This window comes from Petaurus breviceps, unplaced genomic scaffold, assembly GCF_028583685.1.
Source record: "Petaurus breviceps papuanus isolate PSGF00001 unplaced genomic scaffold, PetGlider_PUasm1.0 688, whole genome shotgun sequence".
NCBI lineage: Eukaryota > Metazoa > Chordata > Mammalia > Diprotodontia > Petauridae > Petaurus > Petaurus breviceps.
The window spans coordinates 12,216,126-12,240,013 of NW_027186457.1; the positions used below are offsets into that span (position 1 = coordinate 12,216,126).

The following is a 23,888-nucleotide window of genomic DNA, read 5'->3' on the forward strand; positions in this document are numbered from 1 at the left end:
ACAACTTCTCCCCATAGTTCTCAGTTCTGTCTTCTGAAGCTAGAAAGAATAAATCTAGTTCCTCTTCCATATGACAGTCCTTCAAATACTTGAGGATAATTATCAGGTTCCCCCTAAATCTTCTCTTCTATCCGTGCAATGTCTTCAACAGATTCTCATTTGGCATGATATCAACACTCTTCCCCCTGTTGTCCTCTTTGGGACCCTCTTCAGCATCGATGTCCTTCCTAAAATGTAGCATCTGAAACCAGATATAATACTCCAAATATGGCCTAATTAGGACAGAGTAAAGTGGGACTCTTACTTTCCTACTGAAAACGCCTCTCTTAATGCAATTCAATCTTAATATTACATGTTAATTACATATTAACAACTTAATATTCAACTAGTTAAAATTCTGCCATGTCATAATGCTGACTCAATAGTCAGTTTTTAGTGCACTAAAATACCCAAATCTTTATTGGGTGAACTGTAGCCTAGACACATAAATTTAGAGTGGAAGGACCATTGGAGGCTGTCATCCTGAACCCAAGGTGTAAGACTTTACACTCATGACTATTAAATTTTAGTTTATTATTCTTGGCCCCCATATTCTAGAGCCTGTCTGTATCTTTTAGGATACTGACTGTGCCATCCATTGTGGAAGCTATGCCTCCCAGCTTCATGCTACCTGCACATTTAAAAAGCATTTTAAAAAATGAAATCAATGCAACTAGAATTAAAAGAAAAGATACAGACTGAAAGGAGGATTCTTCACAGTGAATGTCTCTGATAAAAGTCTGACACATAAAACTTTTAAGGAGTTGATGTGAATATGTAAGATTAAGAGGTACTGGTGTCTGTACTAAAGTTTGGCATCAATATGGTGAGCCCTTGGGAGTTAAGGACCAATAGACAAGTGGCCAAACAACATGAACAGTTTTCTTTTCTTTTTTTTTTTTTTTTTAAAGCAATTAAGGTTAAGTAACTTGCTCAAGGTTACACGGCCAGTTATTTCTGGGTGTGGTGCTAAGTATCTGAGCCTGGATTTGATCCCCAGGTCATCCTGACACTGGAGCTGGTGCTCTTACTGGCTGAGCCACCTGGCCACCCCATGAACAGTTTTCAAAAGAAGAAACACAAATTACTGGTCACATAAAAAGAGCTTCAAAATCACAAATAATAGCGAAAATGTAAGCTAACACAACCCTGATAGTCCATCTCAGGCAGACAGGGGTAAGGATACTTGATGTGGAATCAAACTTAACAGAATTCAAATCCCCAGGTCTGTGATTTACTGCCTGTGTGACCTTAGACAAGTTGGTTAAACTCTCTCAACCTTAGTTTCTTTATCGGTAATATAAGGGAGTTGGACTAGAATCTATGATTCCATGAAAACATAATTTCACACGTACCAAGCTAGCAAAGATGCCAAAAAGATAGGAAAAACCCAATTGGAGGGGCTTGTGGAAAGGCATGAATGCTAATTCACTGTAGAGGAGGCTGTAAATTGGGCAAAGAAAATTATCAAATTGTTTTTTGTTCTTTGATCCAGAGAGCCCACTACTGAGACTATATACCCCCAGGGAATTTATTTACAGCAAGAAAAAACCCATATGCACAAAAATGTTTGTGGCAGCATTATTTGTTACAAGAAAAATCTGGAAACCAGATTAAGGAATGGTTGAGCAAACTATGATATATGACTCTTATGGAATACTTGCACTGAAGAAATTATTTCTGTGAAGAATTCAGAGAGGGAGAGGCTAAAAGATGCTATGGAGACCTCCAACAACACATATAATCTCCCAAACTGACTCTTTAAAGATCAGTCAGACATAAGGAATCCCACCCCCATTTTCCCAGCTGAAATCTCAGGAGCTGGAAGGCAGCCTGTAGAGCATTTATGTCAAACCCCTCCTCTCACAGATCCAGAGATCAAGGGACTTACTTAAAGTCACTCAGCAATTTAGTGATGGAGTTGGAACTAGAACCCAGGCTCTCTGCCCTTTGTGCCGTACCTGACACACACTGGGTGCTTAATAAATATTTGTTCCCTTCCCTTATTTCCATCATACCAAACTCTTTCAGTCTTTTTATCCCAACTTGCCAATATTTCTTGAAGCTACTGAAGGCTGATCAATCCTCTTGGGGCCCTGTCACTCATGAAACCAAGGTGGGGGCCCCTGTTAGCCTTTGACTTAACCCATTCCTCCCTCTCCTCTTACACAGCATTCAGCATTCAATGGCTAACATGCATGACCTTGCTGTCTGTAGGGCTCTCCAGTTGTCCCTTCAGTTCCAGACTGGGCTGATGTTATTGGTGTGGGTTGCAAGAGGAAGTGGTCAGAGGCATCATAGAGAAGGAAACCAACCTGCCCTTGCAGGAAGACAGTCATGATCACCACATCCTTTCTCTACTGTTCAGAAGCAGACACCTTGCCCCTGAATGCTTATATGGTTACACCATTAGACTAGTCCCTCAGGAATAGAGATCCCCAGGGGCTGTGTGCATTTACTCACCAAGCCCAAGCTCAAGGCTCTTGAGGACTTTATTTTTAATAATCTGAGACATGTTTATCAGACCATCACCAAACTAGATCTTTGGGGGCATGGCATCTTGGAGCACAAGGTACTGACATGACTAGGGAGTGGGTCATAGGAGCCGTAGTAGAGACTCTGAAGGATACAAACTGTCTTTCATAGGATTGTGGGTTTGAGAACTAGAAGGGACTTTGGAGGCCATCTTACCCAACCTCCAAAGGAGAGATGAAGCTTGTTCTGTTTGTTCAGAGGGTAGAGCCAGGAGTGATGGGTACAAGTTATTTTTTTTTAATAGGACAAACTGAGGCTTGATGTCAGGAAATACTTCTCAGTGATTAGAGCTATTTGTGAGTGGGACTGACTGCCTCTGGAGGTAATGGGCTCCTCCTAACTGGAGGTCTTCAAGCACAGATTTAAGGACCACTTTGGGGTTATGTTGTTGGATGTGTTGCAGCAGGAATGCCTTTTCAGGAATGGGTTCTACTAGATGGCCCCTATGACTCCTTTCATCTCTAAGCTTCTGTGAAACAGTAAAATTAAACCTACTGAAAAATGGTACCCAATTTCTCTGACCCCTGGGTGGTCATTTGAAGGTGCTTTGTTCTTCCTCTGTTATTGTGCTTTCTTGTTCTATGAAGCTCTCTCTCCTCAGCTATGGACATGCCTCTCTAGGGTCCCATTCTATGATTCTGAAAACTCTTTTGTTGTTATTGTCCAGTCATTTCAATCATATCCAACTCTTCATGACCCCATTTGGGGTTTTCTTGGCAAAGATACTGGAATGGCTTGCCATTTCCTTCTCTGGCTCATTTTACATGAGGAAACGAGGTAAACAAGGTTAAGTGACTTGTGTAGGGTCATACAGCTAGTAAGTGACTGAGGCTGGAACTGAGCTCAGGAAGATGAATCTTCCTGACTCCAAGCCTAGCATTCTTATCCACTGTGTTACCTAGATGCCCCTAGTGGCTAGCTCTTTAGTCTGGTCAAGTCTGTGAGTACTTTTTGGCCTCGACCTCCTCAAAGTGTTCTATTTCCTCTTGGCCTAAGCTATGTTCCCATCTCCCCAGGTTCAGGTGTTTGCTTCACCCTTTTAACTTGTTAGTTTTCTCTAGGAGGTGAGAATGTGACAGCCATCATCTATCCATAGATTCTGTATTCAATATGGGCACTTTGAATGTACAGTGGCTTGTTCAATGCCTTGTCTAACTTTTCACAAAAAAATGACGTGTTCTGGGGTTTCCTGGACCAATCTATCATGATCAGTTTGAATGACTCTTAGCTGCTTGCTCTGAGTAATTGCAGACAACATACCTCAAGGACTAAATGAATATATGCAGGAGGTCATACTGTGAGAACTCACTAGGGGACAGTCAAGAGTCAAGGACAGATACCATACAATATGTATACCATACTAACAATCTTGGTGGATGAAGCCAGAGATTTAGGTAGAGATAAATTTCATCAAGGGCAGGGCAGATATAGAATATGCATGGAAGCAACTAGGCCAGGGGTGGGGAACCTGAGGCCGCAGATTCCCCACCCCTGAGATAGGCTAATATACCAGGGAAGAGCAAGAGGGAATAAGCGGGGTGTGGTGAAGAGTTCTGACTTTGGAATTAAATCCAAGCTATACCAATATGGCCTTGGGTAAATCACTGAGCCTCTTGGCACCTCCGTTTTCTAATCTATAAAATGAATGAGTTCTCTTCAAAGACCTCAAAGACCACTTCCAGTCATGCTTAATTTTATATTTTCCCTTCCACAACCCCCAAATTCTCACCAGCTGCTCCTCTCCCTACGTCCTTTTCCAGCTCTGAAACCATAATCAAAACAATGCTTCCATTGCTCTTGGGAAGGATGTGTCAGTCTGCTCCCTTATCACTCTACGCACCACCCCTGAAACTTTTCACACCAAATGTTCACAGTAGCCACCATTCCCCCTATCTCTTTTAGAGTATAAGCTCCTTGAGGGCAGACACTATGTTCAGTTTCATTGATTTGAGGACAGGTGGACTTGTCTATGGTGGCCTGGTTCTGGAGCATGCTCAAACATCCTCTGTCCAGTTCCAGTCCAAGCAACCCTGTGGAAACTTGTCAGGGAGCCTATTTTAGGTCATGTGATTAAGGGACTGGTATTTATCATGACAAAAAGTCTTCCAGTTGGCTGTAGAGCCTAAAGAATTCAGGACCCACAGATTGCTGAGTGAGTATGCTTACAAAAGAGACAACCTCTCACTCTCCTTCATTCATTTGTTATTCCATCCTCAAATCTAAAATGGGGAAAAATAGGTCTGCTTAATGGGAACCACTCACAAGTGTCCCAGTCATAGCCAAAGTGGGATCAAGGAGAGGGGGAGCCAGTTGTGAATGAAAACATTGTTAGAATACCACTAGTAGGCATGAAGATATAGGGCTGGACAACAGCAGTGGTAGGTTTTATTTCCCTGGCCATTAGAGGCCCCAGTGAGTAGGCTGGGGGCCATAGCCACCAGGGACTTAAAGGCCCACTTGCTCAGGGGCCTGCAATTCATCTGTTCTCATTATTCTAAACAATACAACTACCATGTCTGTAGAGTTTAACTCAGACCAACAAAGATACAGCCAGCAATCCTGGATAGTACTAAGCTAGAACAATGTGCCATCAACCTAAAACAAATGGAATCTCCAAGTCATGCACTCAGCAGATGGCACCCCAGAAGGTCAGCAACATTCTGCAGTTGCATAGTCCCAAGTACATTAAGAGATTCTTGGGTTTGCCCAATATGACCAATGGTTCATCCCACAATTCTTTATACTAAAGACTTCCTAAACAGGTCAACTGTGGCAGCATGAAGCCTTCCAGGAGGCTTCCACCCAACATCTCTATATGCACACAGTGATGCATCATCTCTGTGCTTTTGCCCTTGCTGAGGCCTAAACCTGGAATACCCTTCTCCTTACCTCTGCCTCTTGGAATCCCAACTTTCCTTCTTGTCCTATATCCTCTGGCCTTGTCAACCAGATTTTTCGAAAAAACTATTCTCACTCTGGCCTCCACTTCCTCTTTGACCTTACAATCTGGCTTCTGATCTTATCACTCAACTGAAACTCTCTCCAAAGTTGCCAGAGATCCCTTAATTACCAAACCTGGTCTTTTCTCAGTCCTCATCCTTCTCTGCTGCACATCCTGGCTCTCCTCCTGCTCAGCTGACTATTTCTTCTTTGTCTTTTTTCTTGACTCACCATCCATAGCGTGTCCCCTCACTGTGGGTGCTCCCCAAGATTCTGTGCTAGGCCCTCTTCTCCCTCTTGGTGACTTCTTTCGTTCCCATTGGTTTACTTATCATCCTACTGCAGATGGCTGACAGAGGTATACATCCAATCTCAGTGTCTCTTCTGCACTCTAGTCCCAAATCATCCACCTTACAGGACGTTTCAAACTGAATGTCCCAGAGGCATCTCACACTCATCCTGTCCAAAAGAGCATATGTTATCATTCCTATAAAACCACTCCTCTTTGAAACCTCTCTATTTCTGTCCTAGGATCGGTCTTCTTCATCTTCTAGGTGCGTAACCTCAGTGTTACTGCTTAGATTCCAAGCCTTGCCATGTCTGCTTCCTACAGTTTTTGCATCTGGCTCCTTCTCTCTAGTCACACAGCCCCCACCCTCCTCATTTCTTGCCTCAAACCTTCCCCCACTCCAATGCATCCCACCCATATCTGACAAAAGGATTTTTTTAAGTGCAGGTCTGTCCATGTCCCGTGCTCAACTCCAGGGGCTCCTAATTGATTTTAGGATCAAATAAACTCCTTTGGCTTTTAAAGACCCTTACAATCTGCCCCAGTCTATCATTCCAGCCTCACTCTACAGCCCAGCCAAGTACTAGGTACTCCTTCTGCCGTCTTCATGGTTTTTTGTACTGGCTGCCCCCATTCCTGGAATAGACCCCTCCTCATTTCTGCCCCACAGAATCCTTGTCTTCCTTCAAGACACAGCTTAAGCACCACTTTCTGCATGAAACATTTCCTTATTCCAATTACCAGAGGCCTCCTTCTCTTAACTACCCTGCATTTGTTTTCTATTTGTGTTATATTTGTTGTTCAATTGCTTCACGTCCAATTCTTTGTGACCCCATTTGGGGTTTCTTGGAAAAGATTCTAGAGTGGTTTGCCATTTCCTTCTCCAGCTCATTTTACGGATGAGGAAACTGAGGCAAACAGGGTCAAGTGAATGACCATAGCTGTCTGAGGCCAGATTTGAATTAAGGAACAGGCCCTGTTCCTGACTCCAGACCCAAGGCTCTATCCACTGTGCCACCTAGCTGCTCTATTTATTTGTTTGTAAGTACGTGTACGTATAGATAAAGAGACATTTATATAACAATTTAATTATATATAATACCTATATTTGTCATGTATACACCCATATATATTTGTCCTATCCCTATGTACATGTTATTTCTTTCACTAGAGTGTTAGCTCCATAACAGGAGGGATTGTTTCATTTTCGTGTTTGTATCATCAATGCCTAGCACAATGTCTGGTATATAGTGGACATTTAAAAGTGCTAATTAGCTAACCAATTGAAGACAGATCAAGGACAAACAGAGACAGGAGACAGAAAACTGCCCATAACTAACACTAGCCCCCCTTCTTAGTTAGATTTCTTTAATGCCTATTAGACACCTACCTAGACCTCTATCTATTGCCTACTGCCTCAAGGGTAAGTTCTGCCCACCTACCTAGTCATTCATACCTTGGGCCCATTGCCAAACTTCCCCAAACCACTGGTTAGCCAAGCATCCATACTTCTGCCAAATACCTACTGCCAGACCCATGTGTTGCTATATAGTCTTCATCTGCGGGAAGTCTGCCAGATCTCGCTTGGTACCAACCACCTGACCGTCCAGTATTCTAACATCACCAGCTTCTGTTCCCTACTCTGATCTGATTCTTGCTCTAGGGGGTCTTCCTAGCCTCTGAGGCCATCTCTACCCAATGACCAAGGCCCTCGCCCCAAGTCTACTTCTAACCCAAGCAGAAGGGGCCTACAAAATCGGTAGTTAGATCGGGTGGGTGATCAAGTGCATTTGTCTGCTGCCATTCATAATCAGAGTGATTTTAAAAATATTAGCAAACTCTTTGTTGGGATTGCTCATTACCACCAATGTAATCAATTCCTCCCTCCCTACTCCAAATCTATAACTATACACCCCAAATTCTCAGAACCTCATTCTCCACCTTCAAAGTGAAACCCAGAACTATATATCAAGCCCTGTAAAATAGTGTTTTAAAATGCATTAAATAAAATATGTAGGGCCACAAAGGGAGCTAAATATAATGAAATGCAGTTATCAAAACATTTTTTAAAAACCAAGGTCATCTCATTTGCCATAGGAAACCACACAGAATTTATATACCAACACCCCTGGGTGACCGGAAGGATCATAAGCCTAAAGTCTGTTGGAGAGTTGGGAACGTCTTGGATGACCCAAGCTTTACATCATATGGAATTTACAGTGTTAATAATTCAACCCAGGCCTTGAGGACCCACCACTGGAGGAGTGAGAAGAGGGATGATGTTAGGGTCCCCATGGAGGAGGGGGACCATTGTCCAATCCTCCCAATGTCAAGGAAACCACAGGCCCAATACCTAGGCCTCTGGCATACCTCAATTCCCTATATGGAGAAGATGCCCCTGAGAGAGGAGACTCAGAGTGAAGGGGCTTCATTAAACATACCACCATGGGCATTTTAAGTTCCAAGTGACTGGACACATAAGGCAAGGCTGAGCAGATAAGTCTGGCTTCTAGTTTTAAGGACAGCAAAAGTCCTCAGCCTTGACTATTTCCTGTTTTCTGTGGCCAGGTTCCAGGAAGGTCTGCTGAGGCCATCTTGACATTGAACTATGTATACTTTTCTTTATCTAAGGACTGGGTTTCTTGGTAGCTTGACATCTGGTGTCTCAATCAGATTGCCCAAGCATGCCCATAGTGCTTAACCCCTGATGACCTGGACCAACAGCCCCTAATGCTGTAACCCTAAGTCAGTACTCCTGCCTAGCTGTCCCAGCTATAAGCCATCAATGCTTCCTCAAGTCTTTTTAGCATTATCATTTTTGTTTTTGTTGGGTCATTTCAGTCATGTTTGACTCTCCATGACCCCATCTGGGGTCTTCTTGGCAAAGACACTGGAGTGGTTTGCCATTTCCTTCTTCAGCTCATTTTAAGATGAGGAAACTGAGACAAACAGGGTTAAATGACTTGCCCAGGGTCACACAGCTAGTATCTGAAGCCAGATTTGAACTTGGGTCCTCCTGACTAAAGAGCTGGCACTCTATTCACTGTACCACCTAGCTGCCCCATATCACCATCATAGAAACTCTGAAAAGGCACCTCCAGCTATGAGAGATCCTATAGACCAAAAACAAACAGTACCTAAATGCTACCTGAAGGAAGGCTCTGGTAACTTACTAAATAGATTTTTTTAAGCAATTGGGGTTAAGTAACTTGCTCAAGGTTACATGGCCAGTTATTTCTGGGTGTGGTGCTAAGTAGCTGAGCCTGGATTCGATCCCCAGGTCATCCTGACACTGGGGCCGGTGCTCTTACTTGCTGAGCCACCTGGCTGCCCCTAAACTTACTAAATATTAAGGGGCAAGAAAATACGACAGGAATGGGAAGAAAAAAGGAAGCATGAATATATAAAAAAGGATTTACATCTTATTTCATATTTCATTTCTTGATTTAAAAAATGGCTATATAAGGCAATTATTTTTAAATCTCCAACATCAATATAGAATTAGAAGGTTCCTTTGAGGTCATTGAATATAACCCCCTCATTTTACAGATGGAGAGACTGAAACCTAGAAATGTGAAGCGTCTTACCCAGGGTCATACAGCAAGTAAGTGAAGGAGGGAGAATTCAAACCTAGGTCTTCCCAACTCTGAGTCTAGTGCTCTATCTGCTACTACAATTGTCTGTCCTTTGTTCTCAAACAGGACCAGGATGTCAGGGAATGACGACATGACTTACAGTTGACTTGGATTTGAGTGAGGGAGGACTGTGCAAGGTCTTCCTCTTCCTCTCCCTCTTCTCCCTTTCCCTCTCCCTCTTTCATGCTCTTCCCAGAAGAAGGTACATTTTGTTGGCTGAAAGCTGCCTCATTAACTTGGGGTTTACTGGCTAGATTTCTTTCTCAAAGATCAAGCCTTAAACTCAGTTCACTTTGTAGCTCATAGATTGGACAACGATTGGTCCCTACCCTTCTAGCACAGAGTGAATGTAAATAGTAAATAGTAACTGCTTCTCTTTTCTCCAGCAACCCTGAGGGTCTTGACCAGCCTAAAAGGGCCAGGGTCTCCCACTGCATCCTGGGTCAGCTCCAGTCATCCTGATGAATATCTGGCCACTGGACCCAGATGACTCTGGAGGAGAAATGAGGCTGGTGACCTTGCACAGCCCTCCCTCACTCAAATCAAAGTCAACTGCAAGGCATGTCATCATTCCCTGATGTCAGGGTCCTCTTCAAGAATGAAGGACAAACACAATTACAATTGTAAAGTGCTTAATGCCGTGCTTGGCACATAGTAAGTGATATATAAATGATGTCAGTTGCCATGAGGATGATGATTACCAGAGTCCTTGAGTATTGAACTTAACCTGGATTCCTTGAACTTAAAAATTTTTGAAATAATTATTTCAATATATTTAGTTTCTTTTGTAATCCTAGGTATTTTACTTTATTTTATACATTTGAAAACGTTTTTCTTAGAAGGCATCTGTCCCTTGGCTTCATCAGACTGACCAATGGGGACCATGAAACAGAAACTGGTTAAGAGCCCCTGAACTGTGGCTGCCTCTTTCTTACTCTCTGTAAACCAAACGTAAAGGTTATAGTCCTAATACTGTGTGATCACCAGCCCAAGAACAGATGGGGTCACTTCTATGACCCGAACACTATTAAGACCACAAGCTGTTTACCTGCAAACGGCGGTCCCAGCAATGCAGATATTCCATTGGCACAAATGATGATCCCATAGGCATTGGCAAGGTGTTCTATGCCCACCAGATCTTCAGTCACCACGGGCATAAGGGAGAAATAGCCGCTGGAAAAGCCTATCAGGGCGCACACGGCTGCCAGGCTGGAGTAGGTGTGCATCAGCGGCAGAATGAGGATGCTGATGACCAGGCTCAGGTTAGCCAGCAGAAAGACGTTCCAAACGCTGATGCAGGGCAGGTCAGCCACGATGCCCAGGATCACTTTTCCAAAGATGTGAACTATTGCTATGATCGAGGTCAAGGGGAAAACGTCGTTTTGTTCCGACAGATTGTACAGCTTGACTATTTCTGGGAGATGAATAAAGGGAATTACAAAGCTGCTGTAGGCGAAGAGCGCCCAGAAAATAAAGGCTACGAACATGCGGTTGGTGAAGAGGGACGCGGCTCCAAAGTAACTGGAGTACCAGTCCCAGAATCCCTTCCTGACTCTCAGGGTGAGCCGGCTCGCGATCTTAAGAACCCGAAGAGCGTACATGTTCTTTCCAAGCTGAACTTGGTCTTTGCCTTTGCCCTCGGCGGCTGGGGCCGGCGCGTCCTCTCTCTCTTCGGTTTTGGTGAGGTGCCCATTCGGTCTGATGGACTCCGCTGAATGGGACAGAGGGAGTTTGAGGTCCCTCTCCCCACTTTTGCTTTTAAGGATTTTCTTGCTTTGAGTCTCATCGGCAGCGAGAGGCCTCATAAGGGCTCCGCAAACGCACAGGTTCAAGGAGACGGCCCCTTGGATGAACATGGCGCTGCGCCACCCGTATTCTGAGCAGAGATATTTTAGTAAGACGGTCATGAGAAAGGTACCGAAGCCTGTCCCGGTTGTACTAAGCCCCTGAGCCAGGGCTCGCCTCTTCTGAAAATACTGGCCTACCATGACCACTGCAGGGAGATAGACCATACCACTGCCAAACCCTGTCGATAGATTTTAAAAAGGAAAATGAGACATAAAAGGCCACGGCTTGATTTAAACATATCTAAAGCAGTTTTGGCTATGCTTAGATAAATCCTAAAGGCAATTTCTGGCCCAAAGAAAGGTGGTATCCCCCCCCACCCCAACTTAGCTTTCTCACTGGGTTATGTTGCATATACTAATGATAAAATAAATTTAAATAATATTATTTATAAATATTCTTTATGGGCATTAAGGCAAGCAGCTATTTACAAGGATGACTAGGAGACATTTGGGGGCAGTTTTCAGAAACTACAGTCAAAATGTGGAAATATGTTTAATATGATTGTACACATAACCTATATTGGTCTTGGGGACAAGGGAGGGGAGAGAAGGGAGAGGGAGGGAGGAAAAAGTCTGAAATTTAAAACCTTATAAAGGTGAATGTTAAGGACTTTCTTTACATGCAATTGAAAAAAAATATAAAAAAAAAGAAACCAAAGTCAAGAATCTGATCAGGGCATAACTATGCACTGGAATCAGTTTGATGAGCTGGAAGTATGGGTTTTATCTCTATTAATAGTTCTTAAACTCTTTGCTGCAGAATGCCTTATGTCCCTTCCCATGCCAATCCATCCTCCAAACAGTAGCCCAAGTGATTTGCTAAAATGCGGAGCTGACCAAGTCACTCCCTCCCCCTAACTCAGTAAACTACTGTAGCCTCAAGGATCAACTATGAAGTCCTTTGGTATTTAAAGCTTTTAATAACCTGGCCATCTTTCCAATTTTCTTACACTTTATTCCCTTCTATATATTCTATGATTCATAAACTTGTCATTTATTACATACATCTCACCACCCATCTTCGTGCCTCTGTACTGTCTGGAATGCCCCCATTCCTGGAACGTTCTCCTTTCTGACCTCCACCTCTAAGGATCCCTGGATTTTTTCAAGTCTCAGCCCAGACACTACCATATCTTCAAATGGCCTTTTCTCAGGCTCTCACCCTTCCCCCCAAGCTGCTCACACTTTCCCCTTTGCAATTACCTTTGGTGTACAGATACCATGTACATAACTGATTATATGTCACCCCTATTAAAATATGAGCTCAAAGGGGTGGCTAGGTGGCGCAGTGAGTAGAGTGCTGGCCCTGGAGTCAGGAGGACCTGAGTTCAGATCCAACCTCAGACACTTAACACACACAAACAAAGAACCTAGCTGTGTGACCTTGGGCAAGTTACTTAAACCCAATTGCCCTCCAAAAAGAAAAAAAAAACATGAGCTCGAAGACAGGGACTAGGTTTCTTTCTGCATTTCTTTGTATGCCCATCCCTTCCAACAGTCCCTGGCACATAATAGATACTTTATAAATTCTTGTCAATTTGACTTCATCTCCCCAAGTCTTGGTTTCCTCATCTGCAAAATGATGGGACTGGACATCATGACCTTTAAAGTTTCTTCCAGGTCTATTTCTGTGACACATTTTATGATTTGGTAATGATATTAATAGTAAATAGTAAAACTTAATCTCCCTGTGTTGCAGTTTTCTCATCTGTAAAGTGACAGATTTTCAACTCTAAAGTCTCATTCTGGTCTATTTCTGTGACATATTTTATAATTTAGTAATGATATTAATAGCCAAAAGCAACCTGTTACCAACTGGCCAAGCTGTTGGATGCCTTTGTCTTGAGAAGAATCAAACCATTTTCAGAAGCAGAACACCACAGACTGTTGGAAAACAGCAGCCTTTTCTCTGTTGTTCACAGCTGACCCTGAAAGCAGGGTGGACGAGACCACTCTCCACTGAACCATCCTGCCCTGGTCCAGCCACTTCAGTGTTAGCTTGTGACTTTGGGTCACACCAACACAAAACTCATGGGTATTTGTAAGTTCCAAAATAAAACAGATTCTCGAAGGAGAGGGAACTTCTTATTTTAATTTCTCCTTGAAATACAGAAAGTGCTTGTGCTAACTGTATTTCTACCTATGGTGGTCCAGCAGGACAGGCAGCTGGGTGACAGAGTGCACTTGGAGTCAGGAAGCCCAAGAACAGATTCCATCTCAGATATTAATGACCTCAAGCCATTCACTGAACTTTTCTGATCCTCAGTTTCCTCATCAGCAAAATGGGGATAATCATAGCACTTATCTCACAGTGAGACAGGGCATGGGAAGGGTTTCAGAAACCTTAGGAGCTTCAGAAATGTGAGTGGTTATTATGAATGATGACTGAAGAGCTGTCTGTCTCCTGTAGTGTCTAGCTTTATTGTGTGATTGTTCACAGCACCTGCCTTTACCTTCATTTACAAAGACCTGTATCCAGATCTGGCCAATATTCACCTCCCTTGTTGAGAACCTTCTCTGAATCGGTCTCCTAGTAACTGAGGTCTCTTACAGAATGCAGTAACTCCTCATTTACAGAGGCAGCTCTAAGAGTTAAATTAGGCATGAAAAGAAGGCTGTTTCTTGTTATCATATTTTTATGGGTCCTTCTATGAAATAGCATACTCAGATGTTGAATGATCTGAGTCACTGGGCCATCCCTGATGACCAATGGATGACCCCCCCACTAGGCGAAGGGCCATGCCTGAGAGCATGCAGCGGACCCTTGCAAATCACCAGGCAGAGATGCACCTGATCCAGACCCTGAATTCTGATCTAACATTTGAATATGGAAGAAAACTGGTTAAAATAAATACCCTGTGTAACTTCCAAGGAGAGGTAATGCCACATAGTGGAGAGGGCCATACACAAATCTCCCACCAAGTCCTCTTTCTTGTTCTTATTGTGTGACACTGGACAAGTCACTTAATCTTTCAATGCTTGGGCAATTTTTTAAGACTAAATTACAAAGGAGTCATGGATTTACCTATGCGGAAAATGTTTCTACACTGCTGAAATCATATATCCTGACCTTCTTTCTGCAACTCCCAGGTGGGGCGTCTATCCACTATTGACATTATTTTAAAAAGTCATTTGTGATGATAGTTATCATAAACATAACACTTTAAAAATTTCTACACAAAAATAAAATACAACAAAGTAGCTTAAAAAAAAGGATGTCTTAGGAATCTGAACACAAGTGTAGAAGTTATTGTAATCCTTTGTGTAGCAATATATATATATGTATATATATATATATATATATATATTTTTTTATCCATAACAGGAAGGAAAATGACCAGTGGGTAAAATAATATCCAATCAGATTTTACTTCACTACTGAACTAAATAATCGTGCCCTCATTTGGCCCATGTCACCTAGTCCTTTCCACACAGTGCCTGGCATGCAACGGGCACTTAGTAAATGCTTTGATTAACTAATTGATTGATTTTTACTAATTTATATTAATGTGATATAGTGGTCAATACTATCCTGAATTTGAATTCCAGTTCTACCACTTATTACCTATGGGATGTTGGGCAAATCACTTAATCTTTCTGAGCCTCAGCTTCCTCATCTGTCAAATGGGAATAATGATTTTTGTTATATACCTTACAGGGTTGAATAAAAACACTTTTTAATCTTTAATGTTCTATGCACATTTTAGCAACTATAATAAGAACCACGTGCTCACAGCAGGCCCAGGGGCTTGTAGGGCTCAGAACAAAGAGGTCAAGGAAGAGCCAGCCTTTCCTCCATATCATTCCTGCCATTACAGAGGTAGGGGTTCACAAATGTAGAACACTGCATATAATGTCAGGATTTTTCTTCTTCTTCTTTGAAAAAATTATTTGTTATAAGGGATGACTCTGGGAAGGTATACAGGGAGAAATGTAGTTGATACAAAATAAAAGATGATAATAAAAATCAATTTCAAAAAAGAAATACTTCCCCTAAAAAAAGTATTTTCTGCACTGTGGTTTTTTTTTTTTTTGTCTACACTTTGAAACACAATCCAAATCAACATCTTTATTTTGTTATGAATTCTTTTTCTTTTTGGTACTGGTAATTTGGCTTTCTTCTTTCTTTTTTAAAAATCACACTAGCTATTGATTTGTCAAATTAACAAATCAATAAGCATTTAAGTGCTTACCATATAGAAGGAAACACATCCAAGCCAAAAAAAAAAAAAAGAAATTTCCTGCCCTCTAGGAGCTTCCACTGAACAGAATGCCCAGTTTATTACAGTTCCTACCCCTCTCAAAGAAGTTCCTAGTTTTGTTTATTAATTTAATGCCTTTTTTTTGTTTTCCACTTTGATCATATCTTCATTGACTTTCAGAATCCAATACAGGATATGAATAACTTACTGTTAACTACTAAGCAGCTGCTGAATTTCTCTATTTCTGTGTATTCTCTCTTCTCACAGATTGGGGCAAATATCTCCATCCGCCTTATGGGAAATGGCGGCATCTCAACTGTGAGGCCCTTAACCTAGGCTCTGAGAACTCGTTTTTTGTTTTACTATTTTAATAACTATTTCAATGTGATTGGTTTTCTTTATAATCTCATATGTTTTATTTTATGTATTTAAAATCATTATTCTGAGAGGGGGAACTGCACATTTCACCAGACTGCCAAATCTGTTGAATGAGATCAAATGGGATCAAAATGAAATCAAAAAAGGTAAATTTCTGATCAAAAGTAGGTTAACCTAAGAGAGTTAAATAAACAAATAAATTCAGTCAACCAACATTGTTTTGCATCTCCATAATATCAAATAACAGGTTTGGATTTTCCTACTTAATTGACAGAATATAGACATGTCTCATTTGTAGTAAAGACCCAGAAAAAAAAGAAAAATTCAGGAATAAATGCTTTCTTTGTGATCTTTCATTCTTCATCTTAACAAACAACAACAACAACAACAACAAAAAACTAGAAATCTTGAACTGGGCAAAAAAGGTAAAAATAAAATCCCTTAACCCTTCTAGTTTTTCTCCCAGGACCCTCAGTAGTAACCCATCTATCATTTTAAAGGTACCTTGAAAATATAAATGAATGTCAAAAACCTCATTCCAATGAAATGAGGAAATAAAATATTTTCAGGCAGCCTTGCAGGAGGGCATTTTTAATAGATCCATGTGTTTAGAGGAGTGAGGTACAGCCCTGATTCCCATTAAAATAAATTATATGGAAATCTCCATATAATGCAGGCATTCTTTATGTTTTTTGTATCATGGCCCCTTGGCAGTCTGGTGGAGCCTATGAACCCTTTCTCAGCACAAGATTTTCAAATGTATTAAATAAAATACAAAGGCTTACAAAGGAAACTAATTATATTAAAATAAAGATGTTAAAAATATTTGGGGGGCAGCTAGGTGGCACAGCATATAGAGCACTTCAGTCAGGAGGATCTGAGTTCAAATGTGGCCTTAGATACTACTTACTAGCTGTGTGACCCTAGGTAAGTCACTTAACCGCAAATGCCTCACCCCCCCCCCCCAATTTAAAAAACAAACAAAATGAAAAACAAGTCCACAGATCCCTGATAAAATGGAAACATGTACCAGTCCTAGCTGAAGAAGATCTGGACTTTTCTCATTAATATTTCTACTCTGATGCTTTCCTCTATGGTATGGAAACGACCTTGTCTTCTGCAAGGCTATGTTCATGGAATGCAAGTTCTGATAAGAGGAAAAGCTTTGAAGTCTGTCCAGTGACAGAACGTCCATTTATCATTCAAAAATCAGACTAAGTTTGGAGAGGCTTATTGCTAGAAGGCTAGCCACCAAATGCAGGAATTAATTTGGCCAAAGCAGCTTATGTGTTGTTGTTCAGTCGTGTCCTACTCTTTGGGACCCCATTTGGGGGTTTTCTTGGCAAAGATATTGGAGTGGTTTGCCATTCCCTTCTCCAGCTCATTTTACAGATGAGGAAACCTAAGGTGAAGAAGGTTAAGTGACTTGCCTAGGGTCATACAGCTAGTAAATGTCTGAATTTGAACTTAGGTCTTCCTACCTCTATCCACAACACCACCTAGCTTCCCCAAAACAGCTCATACAGACTGTTTACTGAAGCAGAGCTAGGATGGGAGTAAGTGCTTACATAAGATGAAATCTCAGGTGTAGTGTCTCTCCTGAGAGGTCCTTCTCTCTACTCTGTATGTATTTTGTATAATATTATATTATGAGCTTCCTAGAGGCAGGGACTGTGGATTTGCCTTTGTCTCCCCAGTGCCAAACACAGTGAGTTTTTAATGCCAATGCACTAGGGACATTTGGACAAGCCCTTTGCTGTATGACCTGTGGTAGCCATGAGCAGTAGGCCATCTACCATTCTGAACACTCGAGGCTTTACTTTTCTATGTGTATCTGCTTAGAACAGTTCTTTAAATATAGGAAGCACTAAGCAAATCCTTCTCCATCTGTTCATTCCATGAGTTTTCACAGCCTGATCTATACAGTGGGGAAAGGTGACCCACCCAACGTAACACAGGTAAGTAAGTCTCCGACTTGGGATTTAAGCCCAGATCCTCTCATAGGAAATCTCATAATCTTCCCACTGTGCCACACCTTTTCCAGCAAACTGTTGACCTCAAGAGACCAGATCTGTCATTTTATTGGAATAGGGGACTCCCAGGTGAGGAAATTATTGCCACCCATGTAGACTGGCACCTTCTCTGTGACTTGTAATCTTACAGAGCTGTCTAAAGCACTGAGAGGTTGAGTGACTTGTCTAGGATCACACAGCCAGTCTGTGTCAGAGGCAGGATTTGAAACCAGGCCCTCTTGGCTTGAAGATCAGCTCTCTTCTTTGGTATGAATCTAGAACTTTGTTAACTTGGGTGATTTATATCCTAAAAGTGAGGCTATCTTTCTGATTATTGTTGGAGTTAGGTCTAATTATAAATGAAAATTCTAGACACAGAACATTGTATTTTGCGAACTCTGAATGTAAAGTATTAAATTTTCCTTGTACTCTCAGCAGCTAGCACGAGCTTGTTTTTCCAAAAAGTTCCCTTCAGTTTGACACAGCCAAAGGGCAAAGATGATGTGACTAATCTCAGTTCCAAAGAAATGTTCACGATCTTTTTTTTTTTTAAGCAATTGGGGTTAAGTAACTTGCTCAAGGTTACACGGCCAGTTATTTTTGTGTGGGTTCCGAGTATCTGAGGCCAGAACCGATCCCAGGGCTGACGCTCTTACTCATTGCACCACCTGGCCTCCCTGAAATGTTCACAATCTTTATAGAATATTTGATATAACATGTGCTTTTTGGAGTTGAACACAAAAACATTCTCATTGGAAGGTTGCTGTGGAGAGAGCATGGGGCCTGGATTCAGGAAGACCTGAGTTCAAATCTGGATCCAGGTACTTACTAGCTGTGTGACCCTGGACAGTCACTTAATTTCTGATTGCTTCAGTTTCCTTTTCTGTAAAATGGGGATAATAACAGAATTTACCTCCAAGAGCTGTTATGAGGATCAAATGTAAAGCACTTAGCACAGTGCCCAGCACATGGTAAACACTATATAAATGTTATTGTTGTTCAGTTATCTCAGTCATGTCCCATTCTTTGTGACCACATTTGGGGTTTTCTTGGCAAAACATAGTGGACTGGTTTTCTATTTCCTTTTCCCGCTCATTTTACAGATGAGGAAACTGAGGTAAACAGTTAAGTGATTTGCCCAGGGTCACCCAGCTATTTTATTTTTTTATTTCATTTTATTTTATTTTTGCTTTATGGAGGGGGGAAGGTAGGGCAGTTGGGGTTAAGTGACTTGCCCAAGGTCACACAGCTAGTTTTTGTATTAACTGTTTGAGGCCGAATTTGAACTCAGGTCGTCCTGAGTCCAGGGCGGTACTCTATTCACTGCACCTCCTAGCCGCCCCAACGCACCTATCCAGTCTGGGGCTGGATTTGAACTCATGAAGATGAGTCTTCCTGACTTCAGGCCCAGTATTCTATCCACTGCACCACCTAAATTTACAGCTGGGAGACGTTTTAAAAGCCAACTGTCCAACCCTACTACTGTACAGATGAGGAAGGTGAGGCCCAGAAACGTGGGAATGTTTTAGGGGGAGTTTTTGCTCAGGTGTGGGTAAGAACAGAAAGATGGCCCCAAAGGCCGCTTCCATCTCTGAGAGCCTACGGTCCAGTGACCTCATCCAGGGGCTGTTATCAAGGAGAACGGCCACTGAAATATTTCCAACAGCAAAGATGTACTTTCAGAGATGTTACCATTTAAATTCTGCAGCTCATGCTCAGAGGCTAAATGTACACCGTAATGTGGTCACAACTGAATGTGATACAGGAAGCTGCCTTTTGCCCAAGGAAATTGAGGGGGGCCAGAGCTGTAGAACCACACAGTAGACATGGGTCTCCCGGAAACCGCTTTGAACTTCCACACTACTGAGTAAACATTCTGCCTCAGAATGGGCTTCTTGAGGCGCCTCTCTCTACAGACACACACTGACACACATACACACACACACACACACTGACACACCCATACACACATGCACATACACTGACACACCCACACACATATGCACACACACATATGCATATATTTTACTGACATCTCACTAACTTGAACATGACCGTAGGGAGAAAAATTGCTATGCTTTGGGTCATGCTACAGAAATCAAATGAAAAACTTCCTTAATATGTTTCATTTAAACCAACTGCCCGCTCTTGAACAAGCTCTTCTTTCTTTTTTTTAAACCACAAATTAGCATCATCTATGTTGTATTGTATTTTTATTTATTTCATTAAACATTCTCCAATTACATTTTTTTCAGAGGGGGGAAGGCTGGGCAATTGGGGTTAAGTGACTTGCCCAAGGTCACACAGCTAGTAAGTGTTCTGTGTCCAAGGCCAGATTTGAACTCAGGTCCTCCTGACTCCAGGGCCGATGCTCTATTCACACTGAGCCTTCCCAACAAACTCCTCTTTCAAACAGTGGTACAGTTTGGTACAGTGGGAAAAGCCTTGGTTTGGGAGCCCGAGGTTCAAATTCCATCCCCGTTATTTACTAACTCTGTGATCCTGGGCAAGTCAGTTCAGTTTTGTGATCTGAAAATGAAGGGCCTCTGAGGGCCTTTCCAGGCCTAAGGCATTATATCTGCATGCCGAAGAAATGATTTATTGTGTGGTTCTTTTGTAACCGGGGTTAGTTCTCCTCTAAAATGTGGATAATCAATGATTCAATGAGCATCTATTAAATACCTATGAACTAATGAATAAATATTTATCAAGTGCCTACTATGTGCCATGACTATACATTTTTAGCATGTGTTGGAGATGCAAAGACGTAAATGAAACTGTTCCTGCCCTCAAGAAGCTCAGAGTTTAGAGGAAGACAATATGCATATATATGAATGTATTAAAAGTAAGTAATGCAGAATAAACGTTAAGGTAATTGGGAAGGGCACGAGTACTGCTGAGAAAATCAGGGAAGGCCTCATGGAGGAGGCTGATTGGGCCAAGGGATTTTCTGAAGGAGCAGAAGCAATGGAAACATACTTTGAGACAATCCATCTCTTACATGGAAGGCCTGACAGGAGCAGTCATCACCAAGCTCCCACTGCAGCCTTCCTTCCCGGGAGTGTTGCCCATGTGCCAAGTAAAGAGAACGCAGCCTCTCTCCCCTGCCTGTCACACTCACTGCATTTCCTGCTTATACAAAAGCCAGGAGAACAAGGAGTAAGATGGTTTAGACGGGTGTTCTCTCCTCCACAATAAACCCCTTTGCTAAAAGGAACGATGAAAACAGTGAAGATGGATTTCCCAGCATGCTCAGCGCTTACCAGCCGCCACTCCAAATGTGATAAAGAGATAATGCACGTTGGTGGCGTAGGCACTCAGCACCCAGCCCAGGGCATTCAGAATCCCTCCAATTATTGCAGTCTTGCGGCAGCCACACGTGTTAATGAACAAGCCAATGAAAGGTCCTGTCAAGGAACATGAGAAAGAATTAACCATTCCAACTGCATGGCCATTCCTCCCTAAGAAAGCCTTACCTGAATGCAGCTAAACACAAACAGCCTTAAATAGCCTTAAAACATAATAGCCATTATTATGGAACTTGGAAGGTTTTTTAAAACTGGGGTAAAAGTTGGAAATACGAAAATTTAGATTGGATGTTAAGAACTTTCAAATAATTAGAATGGAACAGGCTGCCTTGAAAGGTGCAAATAGGGATAGAGAAAAACCTGAGTTCAAATTCTGCCTTAGACATTTACTAGCTGTAGGACCTGGGCAAGTTACAACCTCAGTTTCCCCATCTGTGAACTGGGGATAATGATAACACCTATCTCCTAGAGTTCTTATGCAATCATGAGATAAATGAGATCATATATGTAAAGTACTTAATAAACCTTAAAGTGATATATAAAGGCTACTTATTAATAGGAAACCCTTCACTGGAAGTCTTCAAGCAAAGACTGCGTGACCGTTTGCAGTTATATTGCACAGGAGGTTTAGTTCATGTAATAGTTGGGCTAGCTGGTCTCTAAGGACCCTGCCAAGCTGGTAATTCTGTATAATATTAAAAAAACCAGACAAACCTAGTCTAGCAAATTAACTCAAACCAGCTCACTCCCAGTAATCTGTCTGAAAGTCACACCTGATATGTTATTGGTCAAGAAATGTATAGTTTTCTGGGTTTTTCCTACCTGACTTAAGTAGATTAGACATGGTAAAGTTCAGTGGAAAACTCTAGATTCAAAGCTGGAGACTATATGTTCCAATCCTGGTTATCCATCTATTACTTTGGGCAAGTCACTTAACACCTCTGGGTTTCAGTATCCCCATCTGTAAAAAGAGCTGGGGTTGAACCAAATGAGCTCAGCCTAAGGTCTATTCCATCCCTGTCCGTGTCTATGATCCTGTGAGTTAAATATGCTGATTTATCCTTTTTTCTAAAAGTAGTACAACAAGGAAACGTGGACTAGTGGCTAGAGTGGTGGACCTAGAGTCTGACAGACCTGGGTTAGAATCCTGCCTAGGACACTAATGAGCTGTGTGATGCTGCCTGCCTTAGTTTCCCTATCTGTAAAAGGGGGATAATGATAGCACCCACCTCCTGTTTTGAGAATCAAATGAATTAATATTTGAAAAGCACTTTGTAAACCTTAAAGGGCTACATAATAATAGATATAATATATAATATGATATGTAATAATAGATATAATATATCTAATAATAGGTATGGTGCATGTCATATAATAATAGATGTAATATTACATACACTAATAGGCATAATATATTAAATATAATAGGTATAATATAGAATATATCCTATAACAGGCATGGTGTATAATAATAATAATAATAATAGGTATATTATATAATACATATAATAATAGCTATCATATATAATCTATTATATTGATTATATATGATAGCTATTATTATATGTATCTAATAATAGAGGTAATATATAGATATATTATACATAATCAGAGATTATCTATAATATATCTAATAATGGGTCAGATCAAATATATATGATAAATATAAACTTACATAGTGATAGATATAATTTACAGTACTTCAAGGTTTACAAAGCACTTTACAAATATTAACTCATTTGATTTTTACCCTGGGAGGCAGAGTTATTATCCCATATGCTGAGATAGGCAATGGTTAGATGACTTGCCCAGGATCATACCACTGGCTGAGGTTGTATTTGAACTTGGGTATTCCTGACTCCAGGTCCAGGGCTCCATCCACTGTGTTTCTTTATAAATATTAGTTTATGGGGTGGCTAGGTGGTGAAGTGAGTAGAGCACCGCCCCTAGAGTCAGGAGGACTTGAGTTCAAATCCAGCCCCAGACACTTGACACAGTTACTAGCTGTGTGACTTTGGGCAAGTCGCTTAACCCTAGTTGCCCTCCAAAAAACCAAAAATAAATAAATATTAGTTTATTATTACTACTTAATGCAACAAATGTACTCTTCTGATTACCCCTTTGTCTATATTTCTCAGATGAAAGTGAGTGAATACTGAATGGCCATCCAGAGGTTTGTTGCCTTATAGGCTCAGGCATCAAGCAAAACATGAGGTCATGTGTATTGTTTGTTGGGATGACAGTTTGTGTTGTTCAGTGGTTTAAGTCTTTGTGGCCCCATTTAGGGTTTTCTTGGCAGAGATACTGAAGTGGTTTGCCATTTCCTTCTCCAGCTCATTTTACAGATGAGGAAACTGACACAAATAGGGTTAAGTGACTTGCCTGGGGTCACACAGTTAGGAATTGTCTGAGGCTGGATTTGAACTCAGGAAGATGAGTCTCCCTTATTCCTGACCCTACACTCTATGCATTGCAGTGCCACCTAGTTGCCCTATTACAAACAATAGCCTCATCTTTTGAGAACTGTCCTAGGACTCTTATAAGAGTTGCCTAACCCAATATTCCATTAAAACTTCTCTTAAGAAGCCCAGCAGCCTGAATTCTATGGTGGGAACTGGGGCAGAGGGAAAGTGTAGTGTAAGCATTAATCTACACAGATCTGCTTAGAAATATAATGATAACAGCGACATTTGCACACTATTT

General features: G+C 41.5%; 1 protein-coding gene across 2 annotated transcripts in view; it reads right to left on the reverse strand.

Annotated features, from left to right (window-relative positions):
• SLC16A14 (solute carrier family 16 member 14) overlaps positions 1-23,888 on the reverse strand; it is a 55,342-nt gene that overhangs the window by 7,948 nt on the left and 23,506 nt on the right. For both annotated transcript variants that reach the window (XM_069104630.1, XM_069104629.1), the window contains exons 3-4: positions 21,141-21,284; positions 10,487-11,464 (exon numbers count right to left, since the gene is read on the reverse strand). In XM_069104630.1, the coding sequence (XP_068960731.1) occupies positions 10,487-11,464; positions 21,141-21,284 (1,122 nt within the window). The remainder of the gene's footprint in view (positions 1-10,486; positions 11,465-21,140; positions 21,285-23,888) is intronic.